Source organism: Manacus candei, unplaced genomic scaffold, assembly GCF_025592945.1.
Source record: "Manacus candei isolate 608988 ecotype Guabito, Panama unplaced genomic scaffold, ASM2559294v1 h1tg000043l, whole genome shotgun sequence".
Lineage (NCBI taxonomy): Eukaryota > Metazoa > Chordata > Aves > Passeriformes > Pipridae > Manacus > Manacus candei.
This window is the reverse complement of record NW_026138091.1, coordinates 11,148,770-11,168,158: the sequence shown is the minus strand read 5'-3', so window position 1 is coordinate 11,168,158 and position 19,389 is coordinate 11,148,770. Positions and strand designations below refer to the sequence as shown.

The 19,389-nt window shown below is 39.1% G+C and overlaps 2 protein-coding genes across 6 annotated transcripts in view; one reads left to right on the top strand and one right to left on the bottom strand.

Moving 5' to 3' along the window:
* The window catches only part of PPHLN1 (periphilin 1), a 68,488-nt gene extending 56,773 nt beyond the window's left edge, over window positions 1-11,715 (top strand). For 3 of the 4 annotated variants that reach the window (XM_051795561.1, XM_051795560.1, XM_051795559.1), the window contains exon 11: window positions 7,479-11,715. In XM_051795561.1, coding sequence (XP_051651521.1) covers window positions 7,479-7,688 — 210 coding nt within the window. In that variant the 3' untranslated portion in view covers window positions 7,689-11,715. The remainder of the gene's footprint in view (window positions 1-7,478) is intronic. The other variant, XM_051795562.1, reaches the window with a different exon arrangement.
* Window positions 11,716-13,168: 1,453 nt separating this feature from the next.
* PRICKLE1 (prickle planar cell polarity protein 1) overlaps window positions 13,169-19,389 on the bottom strand; it is a 66,253-nt gene continuing 60,032 nt past the window's right edge. For both annotated transcript variants that reach the window (XM_051795437.1, XM_051795438.1), the window contains exons 4-8: window positions 19,105-19,242; window positions 18,409-18,612; window positions 17,744-17,930; window positions 16,745-17,608; window positions 13,169-15,417 (exon numbers count right to left, since the gene is read on the bottom strand). In XM_051795437.1, the coding sequence (XP_051651397.1) occupies window positions 14,561-15,417; window positions 16,745-17,608; window positions 17,744-17,930; window positions 18,409-18,612; window positions 19,105-19,242 (2,250 nt within the window). In that variant the 3' untranslated portion in view covers window positions 13,169-14,560. The remainder of the gene's footprint in view (window positions 15,418-16,744; window positions 17,609-17,743; window positions 17,931-18,408; window positions 18,613-19,104; window positions 19,243-19,389) is intronic.

Below are 19,389 nucleotides of genomic sequence, written 5' to 3'. Positions count from 1 at the left end.
CTTCACCAGAATAGCAGAGGTGTCATTGGGGGCATGGTATGAAGCAAAGGAGTATCCAAATGATGTCTTGACCTTAAACTGGAGGTAATCGATTCATGCAGGTAAATAATTTGGCCTGCATGTTTTCTTCCCAGTGTAGTACAGAGCATGGAAAAGACCAAGATTGTGTCTCAGGACCCAAGCCAACTCTTCAGGGTGTTCAGCCTTAAAATGTATGTGTAAACTCAGCAGAGAGTTTGTTACTGTAGACATAGACACCCGCCCATCAGTTTTACAGAGCTCTTTTCATCTCCTTTCTAGAATTCTACTTTTAAATGAAGGGGAAGCCTTGTAGTGGCATTGTTTTACACTGCATTTCCTCTATCAAATTAATTTAGTCAAAGGAAAAAGGAAAATCGCAGACAGGAGATGCTGTGACCTAGAAGCAAGGTGCTGTAGACCAACTGAACAGAAACACTGTGGCCCCAGCTCCTGGCGAGTCCAGGGCCAGCCTCAACTGCCTCTCTCAAGGGCCTCCTCCCAGGCACTGTGGCTCCCAGCACCAGTCCCTGCTGTGCTGTGCTCCCCTGTTGCCCCCACAGATTGCCAGTCCTGGTCCTTGAGGGCGAAGCAGAGTCCAGATCCGAAATCATGCTGCTTTTAAAGTGAGGGCTGTGTCGACATCTATTCCACATGAGGGGCTTCCAGTCAAGTATTTAGATGCCAAAAATATTGGACTTACGTTCTGAAAGCTGATTAAACCTATTAAACCAGCCATTTTAAACGTTCAGTGGAAGGGCAGGCAGAATTGCATTTAAGTGCAAATAACTTAAATATTTTGCATAACTTCAGTAAGTAGCAGATTCACATGCAATTGTTCATTATTACATAGTAGATTAACTTATTTCTCCCAATTTGCATTTCAATGAATATCTAGTTGATCTATAAACACATTGATTAATGGGTGCAGAAAATATTACATGGATTCAGGAAAAAATTGTTAGTGTGTTTTTAAAAAAGGAATAGAATAGACTTGTTGATATTTTATAACTAAAAATTGTACACCTCTGTTGTAACCAAGCATTAAATTTTTTGTATGTTAATTTAGCTTTTTGTAACCATAAAAAATAGTTTATCTTGGTTGAAAATGAATTCTAAATGTCTTGATCATGAGAATTGTCTGCAAGTGGTTTAATGACAGTTCTGAGCATTCTTTGCACTGTGGAGCTATAAATTTATATATTGTACTCATAAATATAACAGTACAATTACACTGCCACTGCAGCAATGAAAATTTCTCTGTACTCTTTCAGTAGAGGATTAGCTTATTGTACTTTAGGAGACTAAATTTCGGGTAAGTTAATGAAGTCTAATTTGCAGAGTTGAAAAAAATCCAAGATAGCATGTAAATAAATTAAAAAGAAGATATTTGGGGAGAGGTAATAATTTCTTTTAAAATATGTCTTTGGCAAAGAAAAAACTGATACTAGTGGTTCAGAAGTCATTCAATGTATACTACTTTCCCAGTTTACTAGAGCTTACATGCACAATTAAAATGCAAATTTGACTGCACATGCAATCAGTTGAGAGTTAAGTCTACATTACATTTTCTGTACTGCTTTTAGTTAGGAGTAGAAGAAAAATTTCGTCTTACGGTCTCACCCATGGTGGGAAAACCTGGCATAGATGTGGCTGGGTTAACAGAAGAGTGCTTTGTCAGACTTATTTTAGGTCTGCTGATGAGGTGAAATAAGAAACTGATTTATACCACCAGAGGGCTATACCAACCCAGCTATCGTGGTTTAGGTGGGGGAACAAAAGCTGTTACCTCTCCCTGGTGTAGGGGGGCCCTGGGGCATCACTGAAGCAAGGAAAATTTCCGGTAGTTTGCTCTTTCGTTATTGAGGTGTCTGGAGGGGATGTGCTATGGCTTTCAAATTTGTGCTGTACTTGTGCTCTGCAAGTTCATGCCGTGCCTTTGTGAGAAATCAAACAATTACCAGCAAGCATGTTGCTTCTCTCCTCCTTGCATGGGGTATTTGATACTTGTGGGAAATGTGCCCTTGGTAACTGAAGAGCTTCTGTCTTCTGAAAGATAATGTATTAAATGAGTACTTGCATGAATCACAGATGTCAGATTGTGATCGCTGGGCATGTTGGGTCTTCTCAAAGGTGAGTTAGTATCTAAGGGTTGCAGGCTGTTTAACGTGGTTTCTGAGCCACAACCTTAGCTCCTTCCCCTCTGTGAACTGAGCCTTGAGGGTCTTCAGCCTTTTGGATGGGGAGCTAAGAACAGGCATCTCTGAAGAAGAGCACTGACTCAAAAGCACTGAGGCTGTATACATATGGTATAGAGCTGCTCAGAGGGCCTAGACGCATGTTGTGTTGCTTTGAAGAAGGAGCCCTGGTGGAGGCAAGAGAGTGTTGGATGAATCTGTAAATGTATTGAATGATAAAAATACTGAAAAAAATGCAGGAAAAGTTGCAATGAAAAAGAGCAAGGGGTTGAAAATTACAGATTAAATTGTGGGCACAGATTTCACTTGCTAAATCATCACACCCACCTAATGGATGTGGCCTTTGTCGTGTCTGGTGGTCCTGCTTGTGTTTGTGAGCAGAAGAGATTATCCTTTGGCACTGAAGTGAGTTTGACCATCTCCTGCATATAGCTGCTTAATCCTTGCATATGCAAGTCTCTTGATGATTCCTATTCAAGAGGCTTTTACATGTGCCTAAAGCCAAGAGCATACAAAAAAGGTGCCACAGTGCCATATTCATTCAAAGCCATAGCTGGAGAAGAAAGTTAATGTTTTAACGCTTGTATATAAAATAAAGCACATCCATTAGATCAGTTCTCCCACAAATGAGAAGTGAAGATTCAGTTGAGTCCTTTCTGAGGCAGTAGAAATTTGCATCTTTCGTTTTCTACTCAGTTCTGCTTTCTATGAGCTGTGGACAAGGGAGATACAGAGGCTAACTTTTGTGGTGGGACCAGTCTTCCTGGAGATCATTCCAGTGAACAGGGAACTTCTGCCTTGTTTCCCTATTCTTCAAATCTGTTTAGAACAGATGCTGTGGTTTTAGCTATTCTGAGTCACTTTGAGAAGTTAAGAAGTCTTTCTTTGCACAGACTGTAGAGCTAAGCTGGGGGAAACTTGGTGCATGGGTTGAAATATTGTTCTCATGCCCTTTGAATATCATGTCTACTCTTGCTGTTGAAATGAAGCTGATTTTTGGTCAGGTATGCAAGACCTTGAGATCAATATTACTCTTATGACTCTTCTGCAGCCTGTAATCATTTGCAGGGGAGAACATCTGAAGTTCTAGTTTTCATTCTCATTACTGTCCAACAGCTCTGTTGAACAAAATGCGTGTGCCACTCTGGAACAGTTTTGGAGGAAAACATGGGGCTGTGCTAGGCAGAGAAAAAAAATCATGTGGACTTTGTCAGTGAGTAGTAGGCATGTCGTCAAGGTATTCCCTAGCTAGGTATAATTTCACTCATCAGCAAAGCCATTCAATATGTTTTTCTTTGGTTTAAGCCAAGACCATTTTTAGATTATCACTGAAGATGGGATATAGCAGTCAAAGACATGAGCAGTCCCCATGTGCTTGCTTCTGCCCCTCTGTCTTCCTGTTCAGAGAAGAGCTGAGCTGAAAGAAGTCTGTGGTGTCCATCATTCCCTTCATGTCAGTGACACTGACACTGATGATGGCATTTTGAGGTTAACTGTGAAAACATAGCACAGACGTAGGTCAGGGAGTTTTCACGTTTCATTCTACCTGGGGAATTCTAGGGCTTGATCACCTCACACCTGGGGGACTAACATTTCCTTTTCTTGAACTGTATCTGGAAATAAATGTCTTTTAGCTATATTTAAACAGTTCTAAGTGCAAATTTTGATTTAGTTTTCTGAAATAAATGAGGAGTGTTCACTAACATGTTGCAGGTGCATCACACCTTTAGATTTGCATCAAGTGCTTATATGGAGACCAGCACAGCAAATGGTTGATCTCAGCCAGAGCTTCTAAGCTGTTATCATGTAACAATAAAAAGAGCTAAAATTCCATGAGAATAATATAAAAGTATGCATATTTGTGATCCTCTGACTTCACAGATGTCAGATGTGTTGATTTTGGAAAACTCTTCAAAAAGAACTTCAATTCAGCTTAAATACTTCTGGTTCATAGGAAAATCAAGACCATGTATGTATATATAAAATAAATATATTTATGTATTGTGGAACAGAACAGCTGTTTATACTTCTCTTTCATCTGCTTACTGAAGTTGTACATGCTCTTTCCATTATGCTGGTGCTGTAGCTTAGGTCAGAGAATAAATGTATGCTCAGTAAATGATCACCCTATGGCTCTAGCTGTTGTCCGGATTATCTGACATATGCTAGACAGAATAATCATGTCATTGGTATCATTCCCTTTCTTGGTTTTCATTTTAAAAACATTATTTCTTCTTTCCCCACACATGATATAATTTTCAGCTTTTAGTTCCAGATGTTTACAGATGAGCTTTCCATGGTCTGAGATCAAAATCAGTATCAGCTGGAATTTTAAAGATAGGGTTATTTTTGTACCTTGTTGGATCACAAGTTCTTTCAGTATTTTTCTCCAACAGAGAGCTTCTTTTGCTTGTTTAGAGTCTCTTCTGCAGTTTTCTTTCTTTCTTAAGCATCACATTCTCGGCTCGTTCACCAGAAATAGCCTCCTTGTATTCTGTGTAAAGATGGATTTTAATGTCATGCCACTGTCCTCTTTTTTTTTAAGAGCTTTGAGTGCTTTCACACATTTTTCAAATAGTTGATTGTACCATTAAGTTGTAATTAACATCTTCTGTATTGATATTTTTGTAATTGATAATCTCTGTTTCTTTCTGTAAGACATAGTAACTTCTCTCTGAAGGTTGGTAGTTGTGCACTGACTTCAGATATAAACTGGTTTGTGAAGTTATTTTCACTTTAAGACCATGGCTCACAGTTCTTTCAGTTGTGCTGATGCATCTGTTTTTAGAATTGAATCATTGAATCACACTAATTGAGGGAAAGTAATTTTAAAAGGGATAATCTCAGTGATGCAATTTATGTTGCAGCTATACAAATAAGTTTATCAGCACAATTGGGAAGGAGGCAGATTGCACCAGGAGGATCAGAATTAGTAGCTGGGGCAGAAAGCTTCTTGAGGGAAAATTGCTCAATTATTGTTAGAGGAGCCGAGCTGTTTCCTTTGTTTTCTGTTGTTAGAACTGCCTTCCGGCTCCACCGTCGCCCTCTTCCCCTAATTTAGGTCAATTCTATTTTTTTTAAGTCTTTTGTCATAAAGTATTGAAAATGTTCATCTCTTGTGTGAAGGTGTTTAGTTTCCAGATTGTTGTGACAGCAAAGTGACTTCTGACTCCAGATGCAGTGACAATGGTTCTCTTGATTCTTCTCCAAATCTTCTTTTGTGAAAATTTGAAAGAAAAATATGCTTAGATTGAGCTAATATTTATATGCTAAAGGTCAGAGAATTTCATCTGGGTTAGTTCTTTGTGGTGTGTGAGAGAAATAGCAGATAGTACTATTTGCCATTCATTTGAAGACCAATTAAAAGTAGAGCATTTCCTTCAGTTGTAGCTTTGGGTGCCTTCCTGTGCAGAAGATTGGGCAATGCATCTGTGTTGTCTGTTAGTGCCAGGGTCCTCTGAAGACTCAGAGTTACTAGGTTTGTTTACTTGTGGAAGATCGTTCACACATCCTTGGTCTGACCGCTTTGAAGGTGGTAAAATAGGACAAATAGACGTGCAATAAGAAAAAAAAATCTATTTCCCCCAAAGCATAATGTCTGTGGGGAGAAAAAACATTTCAGAAATCATCCTGTGAAGGTGTTAGCAAGCATGCTGCAAGTACTTGAAAGGCCTGAGTTACCCAAAGCGAAATCCCATCTGTCTGTCACATGACTAATCAGAGACAGCAATTCTTTCTGAGCTCTTTCTTTGGAAAGAGTCAGAGAAAAAAGTTACCCAAAAGTTACCACAAAGCCTTCTCTGAAAAAAATGCCATGTGCACAACATTTCCACACTGAAGATGTTCAGCTCCAGTTTGGTTTGGGCTGCACTCTTCTTTTTAATTTTTTAATCACCATTGAAAATCAGTTTCTTCTGAAAGGTTTTCTTTCATTTGTCAACAGTGTTTGAGTCCTGTTTTAGACTGTTTTTATAGAATATGCTTTCAAACATTTGAGAACTGTCTTTATGAAAGGTATCATGTTAATCATTGTTTTTCTGAGAATAGTTTAGTTTGTGTGAAGAATGTTGGGCTTTTTTACTGCTCCTCTGACACGAATATGCTTGAGGTGACCTCAAACTGGTTCTTATGAATATAATAGTGTGGTGAGTTTTGGTTGGGGGTGAGGTGGGTGTTTTCTTTGTTTTTTAAGTTTGTTTTTAGTAGTGGGGAATTGCTTATATACAGTTGTATCATTGGCGTCCACAATATAGGTAAATGTGGGAGGAAAGGGTCACACATCTCTGTGAAAAACAAGTTCTAAGACAAGTCTAGAATACTAAGAGATCATACTTTGAAGAGTATCAACATTTTAGCTTATTTTCCTCAAAAAAAATATATGGAGATAGAAAACTTACTATCTTCATTCAAAAAAACCAGTGCATTTTCTAAATGGAAATTGGCCAAAGAAGTGTGAAAATGTACTGCACCTGGCAGTTGGAAGACTTCGACAAATTTCTTTTTCTCTGGGTGTTTAGATTAATAAACGTAGCTGGAATCTGGAAAAAACAAATTTGAAATGCCACTGACTTGCTTTGAAAACCACCTAAGAGCATAGCCAGATGCTTGTTAGAAAAACAGTTGCAGTGATAATGAGAAGTTCCTTCACCTCAAATGTGGTGCATAACTGACTTGAAAACTCCTCATTCCCCGCAGGATGAGGTCAGATGGGTTCAGGTAAAGCACTGTCAGGATTTATCTATTCCCTAGTCATTGAATCACCAGTGCACCCAAAGTCATATTTATCACAGACTTTTACAATAAGCAGATATCCAACAAACAAACAGAATTTGGTGGAATTATTTAAACACACCTTGTATTTAAAGTATTAAGAAATATTACAAACTAAGTTATTGATGCTTCGTATAAAGATTAGATTGCTAGACATGCCACAGTTTAATTTTAAATATATCAAAATGAAAATCTGGTTTAGCATTTGCACTTTGCTCTACCATTTTTTATTAAATATTTCTACAAGAGGAACTTAATCTCTCCTTTGAAGGCATTTCATCTAGTAAAAGTTATTTCTGGTATCCAGATAGTTCTGAGCTAGTTACATTTGTATTAGTACAGGTCAGAAGAGAGGTAAATGCCAATAAGCTTTACAGTTGAAACTCACTCTAAATCCAATGTTCCTTGTTTGGTTTGGATCTAATTCAATGAAGGCTGTTGGTATGCTAAGGTGAAGAGTCTTACATTTAATGTAAAATGTGTTGTTTCTAGGTCTACAGACAAGACTGTGAAACCTTTGGCATGGTAGTGAAGATGCTGATTGATAAAGATCCATCATTAGAGAAGTCCATTCAGTTTGCCCTGAGGCAGAATTTGCATGAAATAGGTGAGCGATGCATTGAAGAACTCAAACATTTCATTGCTCAGTACGATGCTGCCAATCAAGATCTATCAGAATCCTTCAAAGAGGGCTCATACTAAGGTCAAAAATATGCTTTTAGATCCTCTTCATTGTGTATGCCATAGCATATAAATCTGCTTTTTGCAGGGAAAGATGAGATCTTTTTGGAGATATGAACCCAAGCCTGTGCTCCTTCGAGGTAGCTCAGGTTCCCTTGTTCACTGTGGTCTCTGCAATTGTATTGTTCCTACCTGTCCTTGTTGACATATATTCCTTTTAAAGAACGTTCTTTTGAAAAATGTTGTAAAGCAATAAACTATTTTTGAAACCTTTACACTGTTGGCTTGTAAAAAATGTTCAGTCTGATGTATGCACTCTTATGTTTTGATGCTTATAAGTGTAACTTCAAACATTGTATTTTTTATTAAAATAATAAGACAGCTCTCATTTGTCAACATATGCAGAAATATGTCTGGTTTTCATATGTACTATAGGAAAGGAAGACTTGCAAAATTGGTCTCAATTATGATTTAAATAATCTGTTTTGGTTTAATTTAAAAATTCAGATTAATTCTGTAAAATTACACAAGAGATTAACTCTAGTCTCTGACTGCTAGAGCAACTCTAACTGCTTGATATAAGAAGTGCTGTATTTTTTTATAATTGTGCATTCTGCAAATGCCTTTTAAATTTTGGTGTTTTCCCTATCAGGACTCATTACTAGTAAGCAGTATTATGTAGGATGGATTCTAATTTTTTTTACTGTTTGTATTTGCTGTGTTTTTGACTACATCATACAGAATGTAACTGCAGGCAGCCACTGAGCAGGGAAAGTTCCCTTTTCCTACTCTGTTCCTCTCCCCCCTTACACCTTCTCACCACTTTTCACCCATCAGTTTTAACAATAACGAGGCTGTGTGTAATCTTTATTTCCGACTTCAAGGAGGAGCAGAAGTTGGGGTGGCAAAGATGGGAAAGGAAAGCAAGCAGTACCATCTCTTTAGTAACCCCAGGTAGCTTTGGATTAGGTGTAAAACAAAGTTGTAGTAACCCCAGGTAGCTTTGGATTAGGTGTAAAACACAGTTGATCCCTCAAGCCCCAAATTGACTATCATTTCAAACCTAGGTGATTCTGGGACCACTTTTTATGTGATAGAGCAACTTGTATTTTGGGAACAGTGATTGAGGAAAGTCAAGAGACTGCCAGTGAAAAATATTCAGGACTTGTTTGTGGAATCCTGACTATTGAATACATTAAGATACTGTTTTTTATGAACATTTTAGAAAAGGGATAATTTGAGTCATAATCACAAAGAGGTAAGTATAAGCATGATTGTTTTCTCTACATTTGCATTTAGGAACATGTGAGACTCTAAAAGGACTAATGACCAAACTCACCATTTCCAGATTTCATCAGAATGGGGTGCAGAAACGTAAATGAAATAGCATTGATTTTGCACGTACAGGGTACTGAATGTGTCACAGCATCTTGCACATGCAAATCTCCCTATGGTGTATTAAGTATTCGTTGCATCAGATTCCTGAGGTGCCTGGTTAGTTCTCATGTCAGTAGGGTGCAGTTTTGCAGTTGGCTTTTGTTGGTTTCTAAGAGTTCACATTGCTCAGAGGAGATGACCTGCAAGTACTCTTGTTGGCACCTGGGACTGTGTGAGTTGCACAGTAGTGGGAATCAGCTCATGGGCCTTACAGGATGCTAATTTGGTGAGGGAGAGAGGGGAAGAGAGGCAACCTGTTGTGACACAGTAGTGAGACCTGACACACCCCTTCTGGCAATCTGTTTTAGCAAGATCAGTTGTGAACCACAGGCAAAGTTTTCTCTGATGCAGAAGCATAACTACAGCACTTCACTACTTGTCTACAAGACAGAGAACCTTTGGGGTGTTACATCAGAGTTTCTGCTTTGGGTTAGAAATGCTAATGGAAAAATACTGAAATTGTGTGTAATATATTTTTGATTAAAAATCTCCATTGTTACTGTACAGTTTGTTAGGAGTTTCCTTTGTTAGAAGCCTTATTAAATTTACCATGATAAAAGTATCTGAATTTTCAAGTGCTTTTCTATTAAGTAAGACCTAAGCTTACGGTGATAGAATATCTCAAGTTGGAAAGGAACAGTAAAGATCATTGAGTACAACTCTCTGCTACTCGCAGAACTACCTAAAACTGAACCACATGACTAGGAGCATCATCCAAGCTCTGGCAGCTTGAGGCCATGACCACTTCCCTGGGGAGTCTGTGGCAGTGACTGACCACCCTCTCACTGAAGAACCTTTTCCTCATTTACAACCTGAACTTCCCCTGATGCAGCTTCATTCCATTTCCTTGTGTCCTGTTACTGGTCACCAGAGAGAAGAGATCAGCACTTCCTCCTCTACTACCCATCTTGAAGTTGTAGACTGTAATGAAGTCTCCCCCTCAATCTTCTCCAGACTCCTCCTCTAATAGCCTAATCTCTTTCCTATATTGTGGTGCCTAAAACTGCACACAATATTCAAGGTGAGGCCACACAAGTGCAGAGCAGAGCGGGACAATCCCCTCCCTCAACCAGCTGGTGATGCTTTGCCTGATGCCCCCAGGACATGGTTGGCCCTCCTGGCTGCCAGGGCACTGCTGACTCAGATTCAACTTGCCTTTGACCAGGACCTCCATGGCCCTTTCTGCAGGGCTGCTCTCCAGCTTCTCATTCTCTAATTTGTATGTATAATCAGAACTACCCTTGTCCCAGGTGGAGAATCTGGCACTTGCTCTTGTTAAACGTCATGCAGCTGGTGATTGCCCAGTTTGCTAGTTTATCCAGATCTCTGTGCAGGGCCTCTCTACCCTTGAGGGAGTCCACAGCTTCTCTCAATTTAGTATTGTTAGCAAACTTACTTAATGTACATTTGACTCCTCTCTTTACCATTTACAAAAACATTAAAGAGCACTGGCCCTTTTACTATAATTCTTTGAGCCTGACCTGTTGGCCAGTATTCTTGAGTATTTTATATTAGCTAACAGGTCAGTAAGATCTTTCAAAAGTTTCTTATATTGTCCTTTGCTTAATCTGACTATTTTGAAAAAATTGATTAAATTTTACTCATGAACTAAGGAGTCTTTAATTTTTTTAAGTGCTATTTCTGTGAAAGGTTTCATTTGCATTCATAAGTGATAGGTTACTGATTTTCCATTTAATACTTGACATTGTGTTGAATGTTCACATTTAACCTTTTGGGATATATGCTTCCTGTTGATGTAAGTAAAATATACTATGCCAGTTCCTTAACTTAAGGAAGAAGGATGGCTTTTAGTCTTGCTTCCTTTAGAACAAGCATGTAGTTCGGATTTATTTCAGATCAATATAAAAAAAAATTGTCTCTGGTCTAGAGAACAGCCTCAGTGGGGCTCCTGGAAAGTGGTAGGAAGAGCACTGGTGAAAGGAAACATGTTGTGATGGAGGAGTTTGATTTCTTTGTTGCTGTAAGAGCTACTGAAAATGGAAGTTACTCCTTGCACTTGATAATGTGCAGATCTCATAAAAGACTAAGAAAGGAGGTGGAAATTGAAGGAGTATGGAAATTCAGTGCTATCTGCCGAGGCTGGAATGGTTCTAAATGGTTCTGTAACCTCACTTGAGTGAGTTGACAGCTCTGAATGACAATGTAAGCAGTAAGGGTGAAAATCAGCAACAAACCCACTATGGATATGAAAGTATTAGCTGGTGTAGTGGTGCCGTGCTTTGGGTTTCTGACGGAAGCTGTTGATAACAGAGGGATGTTTTAGCTACTGCTGCGCAGAGCTTACACAGAGTTAAGGCCTTTTCTGCCTCTCACCCCACCCCACCGGTGAGGAGGCTGGGGGTGCACAAGAAGTGGGAATGAACACAGCTGACCTCAAGTGACCACAAGGATATTCCAGACCATACGGCATCATGCTCAACGTATGAAGCTGGGGGTGGGGGTGAAGAGTTTGCCAGGGCTGCTGCTGTTCAGGGACAGACTGGGTATTATGTGGCTAGTGGTGAGCTACTGGGGTTTTTTGGTATCACTTCAGGGTGTTGGTTGGTTTTTTTGTGTTTGTTTTTTGCCTATTAAACTGTCTTTTAACTCAGCCCATGAGTTTTCTTTTATTCTTCTCTCCCCCATCCCACTAGGGATAGTGAGTGAGCAGCTGTGTGACATGGATGCCTATGAGGCACTTGGAATATAGGTCTAATAACACAACCCACATTTTAGAGCTTTGGTGACTGTATCTGAGTCTTGTGCTGGTTGCAGACACTACATCTCTATTTAAGGTGGAAGAATCAATATTTCTCATAGGAAGTAGTCAAAAATAATAAAGAAGAAATTCTTTATGTCAAGCTGAGAAAACTAAATAAAGTTGTATAGTCATCTTAAATTTTTTTCTTGAAGAAAGTATTAAGAAGCAACTAGCAATCTATGGAAAACTTTTATCATCTAATATTCCATTCCATTTGGGAGAGTACATATGCTCCATCTCAGGAGGTGATGTAAGATCAGAAGAAATACCGGTGGAGACATTTCTCCATGAGACAGTTACTTGGTCCAACAAAGGACACAGCAGTAGTGGTTATACCATTTTGGTTTTGAGGACCCTGGTTTCCCATTTTTGGAAATGCAGGCAAGAAGGGAAGGTCCTAATCATTGTTGGAGCATCTTGGGGAAGGTATTAAGAAGTCAACATCTCTCCTCATGGCCTGTAACTCCTGGCAGTCTGGTGGCTGTAAAGCATGTGGTGCCTGAGCCAGGGCAGAGCCTGCCAGCTGGAACCATCCCACAAGGTGCCCGTCGGCCCATGCGACGGAACAGCGTATTGCTTTGATCAGCTTTCACATCCACAAGACTTGTTTGTACTAGAAAAGTGACTTACACAGTGAGTACCACTTCTGGGAGTAAAGGATCTGTTACTCATTTTGCCCTGAAAAATACAAGCAAGTAACTGCTAGTCCGATTTAGCCTTCGCAATAGCTTCTTTTTCTTTGCTGCCCATGTATCCATTCCTTACTTTTAGCTGCTTTTATTTACAACTTCTGTATCCTCAAGAAGGGCAAAAATTTGTGGCAGTTTGAGCCACATTAGAAATCTAAAATCGAATTTTTAGGCTTCCCCCACCCCTTCTCAACAATTTATCCTAACACCAGAGGGAAACTTTCAGGCCAGAGGCTTCTGTAGGGGAAGGGGGAAGTTTGATTTGACAGGTTTTTCTGGTAAGAAGCATCTACTATTTCATTCATTTCCTTTCTTCATGTGGTCAGAAAGCCAATTAGCATTTACTATCTTAATTAGTGGATGTCACTGTTAACAAATTTCTGCCCTTTATATAAAACAGTGGAAGAATTTTATTATAACTTAAAGTAGCTCCTGCTCCACATCTCAGTTCAAGGGAACTTTTGAGATCACCTACAAGGTTATAGTTTTTGCCAGCTTGCCTTCTCTAACCACCCAGTATCTCTCTTCCTTTATGTAGGTGAACTTCAGAAATTATTTTTGGGAAAGGAGGGGGAACCATAATAATAAAATCCACATCCACAGGAGTTGCATACTGGTTGTACTGATATATTCCAGGCTTGTGTGGTTTTTACATTTATATAGTTTACATTTTGCTTGACCCATAAATAACACTTGCAAGATTAAGAGGGCCATAGAGAGTATTTACATAGCCCCACCATGCATACAGAGCTTTTAATACCTAGTAGACAAAATTAAGCTGTTTTACACTGAACATTTTTCAATATTTTTCAGCTTAAACCCCCTGACTAAAATACAAGCAATATTTCATCCATAATGCTGCTGTTAAACCCTTAACAAATCTAGTTTGATCTTGTAACAAACTTCTTCAAATTCAGGGATATAAAAATATTCAGATTTTAAAATTTTAACTGTACAATATGTACATTAGTATTTGCACTGTTAAATTATGAATACATTTAAGCCTATGAAATACTACATTATAAATATCAATGTTTTTGACTTAGAATTGCAGCTAATACATTTTAAAACCTGGATAATGCATGTGAAAAGACACAATTCTGGAGCCTAATCCTTTAAGCCCTTATGAAAATATTTGTTACGTAAGTAGATTCATTGACTTAAATGGGGTTACATGCCTGAGCAAAGGACTCCAGCAGTTTTACCTCTCTCACTGCTGAGGGGTGGGGGGCACGACAGAAGAAACATCACCACTCATTGGCAGCTAAGTCCAGTTCCAGCAGCTGAATTAATACCTTCCTTTAAGCAGGCACAAAAAAACCCCAAAATCCAAAACAACCACCTTACACTTTCTCAAAAAATTGTGGAGGAAAACCCATGACAGTTAAGTGTATAAACCATTTACTGTTGCTCTAGGATACATCAAGGCTTCAAGCATTTCAGCTCCCACATTCTGATTTTTACCTCTTTAAGGAGCATTTTCCCAAATTAAAAACAAAAATAAAATTCCAGTTTTTGTGCGGAAACTTGAAAGAGGAAGAGTGAGCTTTATCTGTGAAGAAAAGACACAGCATAGAGCCTTCTTTTTCTTGGCAGCAAGAGGAAAAAGTCAAAGATCACCTATGTGGATATAGCTACAGCACAGGACTGACATTTTTATTTACTTATCTTTGTTGAATCCTCTCTCAGGTAATTCAGTGTAGGTGAATAGCGAGCATAAAATAAAATGTCTACAAAAAGTCTCTATCAAGAACTGCAGTAACAGTATTTTGACAGCTGAAACACAGTATGTAAACCTAGCAGTATCTGAGCAGATCATTTGGTGTGGGGACATTTCTGAATGTTACTTGTACAATGTAAACTCTGGCAGGGTTATCATTTACAATGGCAAAGCATTAAGAACTTTAGCAACTTGCCTAAGTACAATTATTAATATAAAAAGATGTGGTTCATACTGTAGCTACAGAGTTGACTGGTCTTCCCAATTAAGAAATATTAAGAATTAATTAAGAAATAATGCAATTTTTTCCTTTGTGTCCCCTCTTCTTCTTTGATTTGGTTGTCCTTTGTCCAAACTGAGAAGTAGATAACGCAGTAGTTGGACCAGAAAGATCATCTGTATAGTATGGATATCTCAGTGACCGTGGTTGTGGAATTGGCTGTCCTAGAAAATATCCTTCCTCTTCAGAATCGGATGATGAGGATGAAGTTGAACACCAGGAGTCATCTTCATCACCATACAGTCCAAAAAACTTATCAACCACCTGATTCCTCAGTGCATAGTCAGACCTAGTATGGGCATATTGTCCATACAGCTCTGCATTTTGAATAAATGCCCGAAGCTCACGTGAGCTCCTGTTCTGAATAAATTTTTCATGATCCTGAGGGGAGTAATAACGAAATCTCTCTCTCGGAGAGCTTCTTCTTTCTGTGGCCAAGTTAAGTGCATTATCTGAACGAGACTTCCTACTTCTTCTGCGATGGTGAGAAGGCCGATTTCCACGTTCTTCAAAATGGTAAACACGCCTACGAGTCCTTTCACTCATCGGAGGCTGACGTATTTCAAGATTCTCATAACTTCCGTTATCAATGACATCATCTGAAAACTTCACTTGCTGTGGTCTAGACTGGGATTTAGATCTTCTCAGTACAGGCATATGGACTGGCTTTTCCTCTGGCAAGACTTTTTCCTGACACAACTCTGAGCTCAGACTCTTCAAGGACTCTGTGCTCCGGTGGAGCATTGAAGAATTTAGAGTTCCCATGTTGCTCATCTTCTCACAGTCCTCCACATCCAGCTCTTGGAAAGTTTGCAAAGAGTAGAGAGATGGCCGTGGTTTGCCTTCTCCGTCCATTGAAGCCCCTGTGGGGAAAAAGGAGGAAAAGGAAATGAGAGAAGCATGATGGAGACAAGTATTATAACAAAATATAAAATGTTTCTTGTCAGCAAAGCAGACCTTTTGGAACTATTCAGAACTAAAGGACTAGCTTCACAGAAGATTAAACTTTGTTTTGACTTAAAACATTTAAGTATTAGCTCTGATTACCAAAGAATTACTTCATGAGGACATCAAGAGCAGAAATTCTATTAGTTTAAAATTTTGAAACATGAATACAGCTAGGCCTTTAAGAAAAAAGGATTATTTAAAATTATTCTGCAGTCTATGCTTGCCATTTTTAGGGCTAAAATAATTCATGTTTCTGGTACTGCCAAATTCATGTTCCAGCTGTTGCTACAGGAAAGCCAAGCTTTACTGCCTTGCAAAAAAGGATCCTTACCCTCCAAAAAACATCAACAATAAGCTGGCCTGGTGTACTCCACATTTGTGTCTACTGACCCTTCATTCCCACAGCAGTGTCCTGTGCCCTGTGATGGTCCCAGGTGCAACACCTCTAGTTCATTCTCCTCCTGTGCTCCCTGAAACAACCTCCCCTCCTCAGTTCCTTCATTACTGCTTGGCAAATGCAGCCAGCCTGTGGTTGGGCCTGAGCTACACGAGTAGTTGCAGTAATTCAGGTTACAGGAGGAAAAGAATGGAGAAGATGATTGAACAACTTTTAAAATGGGCCTCTAACTCCCAGGTTTGGGGGTTTTGTAGGGAAATAGGAAAGGAAGGTTAACATGCACTTTATCCCTTTGGGTAACTTTTGACAATCACGTTTGACAAGGAGATTCACAAAAGCGGATTACCAGTTTCCTTTTAGTCAATGGAGAAAGATAATCTCATAAACCTAATTTCCTAAGGCTAAGAAATTTACCATCCTTTCAGACTTCCTACATATTTTTACAAGCAAATCAGGAAATTATCTAAAGTGTTTTGCAGATTATCTTTAATGTTATCCTAATATATAATGCAACTTCTTGTACTTAAGGTATGGCAAAAATAAATTGTCATTTGCTTAAAGTGGTGATTCATATATAACAAATGCACAATTTAAGACCATTCTTACTCTGACAAAGAAAAGAGAATTCAGAAGGAAAGGAGAAGAGTCTAATAGAATTTAAGTAGCAGAAACATATCTCACTAAAGATTATGTGCTTGATTAAAGCTGTTGCCTACTTTACATGCATCTCCTACTACTAAAGCTTTTTAGAAATCACAGAAATGAAAAATCTTTGTTGAAAATACTCCAACACTCATACTTTGGTTGACCTCTCCATCAAAACCATTCATTTATTTCCCCATTACCTGTTATGTTAGACAAAGCCAAGGAATCCATTGAGTCTCGAACACTTTGTTCTTGCTGTTTAAAGTCAGACAAACATTCGAGTGAACCTCCATACCACGGTGTTTGGTCGTGTTTGTATCCTGATGCCCCATGTTCCATGTCTAGCTCCTGGATTTTCCTGCTGCTGGCAGGGCCTGGGTGGCTGCCATACGCAGAGTCTCCCAAACCATCTTGTGACTGGGCCCAGTACATGTCTGATTGATACTTCTTACTTGCTAGGCTTGGATTATTTTTTTTCAAGTCCAACTTGCTCTTGACCATGCTATCAGAAATCCAGTGTTCACTTGATCTAATGTCTACTTCAGCGGGCTGCTGGAAAAGGCTTTTATCGCCAAACTTCAGAAGAAGTTGAGTCATGTAATCTTCATGTTCTGCCCATTCTTCAGGGTCTTCAGGCATTTCTTGCTCTACTCTTCCTTTCCAGAAATCTTCATTAACGAAGCTTGCCTCTTCCCTTGAAAGGCTTAAATCATCCAACTTACGAGAGAGAGTATCATCAGCATTGTCTGAAAGGCCAGGAAATTTGTAATTGACGGCTGGTGACAGGAGGAGAGACTGACGGCACTGGTCAGCTGACCGGCTGCTTTTTCCCATGCGGACACTCCTCCTGGAATCTCTGGATCGAGCTGACTGAAATGCAGAATCAGAAGAGTCGGAGGCATGGACATCCTCTCCCAAGCTGCAGGTTTTTGAACAATAAATCTGCCCTTGCTTTGGAAGGAAAGGGCAGCCAAGCAAAGAGGTCTTGCACTGAGCACAAGAAAAGCAAGCTTCTGTGGCGTGCCAGTGCTGTCCATCATAGGTCATCTGAGCATGGTCAACACCTAGAAAGGGAGAAAAAGCAGTGCTTTGGGTTTCTCTAAAAAATTACTTGCAGAATTCATGCTTCTGGAACGTGAAATCAGTTCATAAATTGGCTTTCCCTTAATTTGTAACTTTAATGCTTAAAAAGGACTTACCAATATGTTCCCCACAGGTCTCACAGTATTCTGCATAGAGAGATTCAAAACAGTTACAGCAGAACGGTCGCCCATCCTTCATGATGTATCTCTGTCCACCCAGGATTGTTTCACACTCAAGGCAACAGAAGTGCTTCATGTGCCAGTGGCGACCTTCAGCTTCTGTACACTCATCAGCAAAAATTATCTGTTCAGAAATAAAATGTATACTTTTAGTTAAGTGGCCAAAACCTGACCTTTGGAGTTAGAGCATGTAAAATATCCTAGCTCTGCAGTTCATACACTAAGTTTATTTTTATTTAGCTGCCTTTTGCATACAAAGATAGAAACAACGACCTCCCACAGCAAAGGAACCTAAGAATTCAACCATTAAAGAGGCCTCTATAAGGATGATATTTTTGAATATTTGTACAGATACTTTTTCTTATTCGATCTACAAGGTTCAACTCTAAACACAAACAGATTTGTGCCTTCTAAAGACCATCATATTGCTTGTAATATTGCCAATTTGACAAGAAATTCAATACCCCTCAGCCTCCAGACACATCTATGCAGCAGAGTCCTGACTTCTTAAGCGACTGCATTTGAAGTTAGGAATTTCCCAACTGCAGTTTCTTAACTGAACAACAGGAGTGTAGATTGGCTGTAAAATGTGAATTATTTACCTCATCACAGGCTGAACATCGAGGTTTGAGAAGTTCAGCATGGTGTCTGCCACAGTGAATTTTTCCATCTTGGTAGAAGTAGATAAGGTCAACAAGCAGCTCATTGCATGTGAAGCACACAAAACACGAGGGATGCCAGCACACACCAGGCCCGGCTCTCGAGGCAAAAACTGCAACTTCACCGCCATTTATTTTTGTACCACACTAGGAACAAACACAGAAAGTGAACACAGTTCCCATCCCAAACTACTAGCTTCTTGTGTTTAAACTAAGTTAAAACACCAAACCCAGTATGAGATTTTATTCCAAAATTCTGACAAGAGGAAAAAAATGTTATCAATTTTGGTCTAGACAAACTGTGTCTCAATGAACCTTTTGTGAATATAAGTTTATTTTATATAAAATAACATTTTAAAGCATATGTCTGTTTTTCATTTGTCATTACTTTAGTATGAGTCAGCATTAGGGTTTTTTTTTGAGTAGGAAATACATCAAAGACTCAGTTAATTCCCAGTGTGTTTTGCTTAAGCAAGCACTACCTTCTTTCTTCTTCCATGCAGCTTCCAAAAATCCTTTTTTTTTGGTTTTATTGTTGTCTTCAGACATAGACAGAGATAAGCTTAAATTTTAATACTGAGATACTGTAGTTTTAGATTATTCAGCCTGGTAGTCAGCTTGTGGCATTAGGAGTATTACCTGTTCACAAACTGCATGCATCACTGCTCTTGAGAGTAGTTTAATAGTGCCTCTGCCAAGTGCCTCCTTTTTGCGCTGAGAACTGAATATCTGCAGTTCCTTCTTTTCTTCTTCACTTAAAGACTGGCAGTATCTCACCTTCCAGTGAAAACACAAGAGAACTTATTTTATACACTGAGCCTTTAAAGTAACACATTAATAAGTAAGTGCATATATGCAAGGAATTCATCAGGCCTGCTGCCACTCATCATTAAACTTTTCTAACTTGCCTTCTCTGCCATCTTA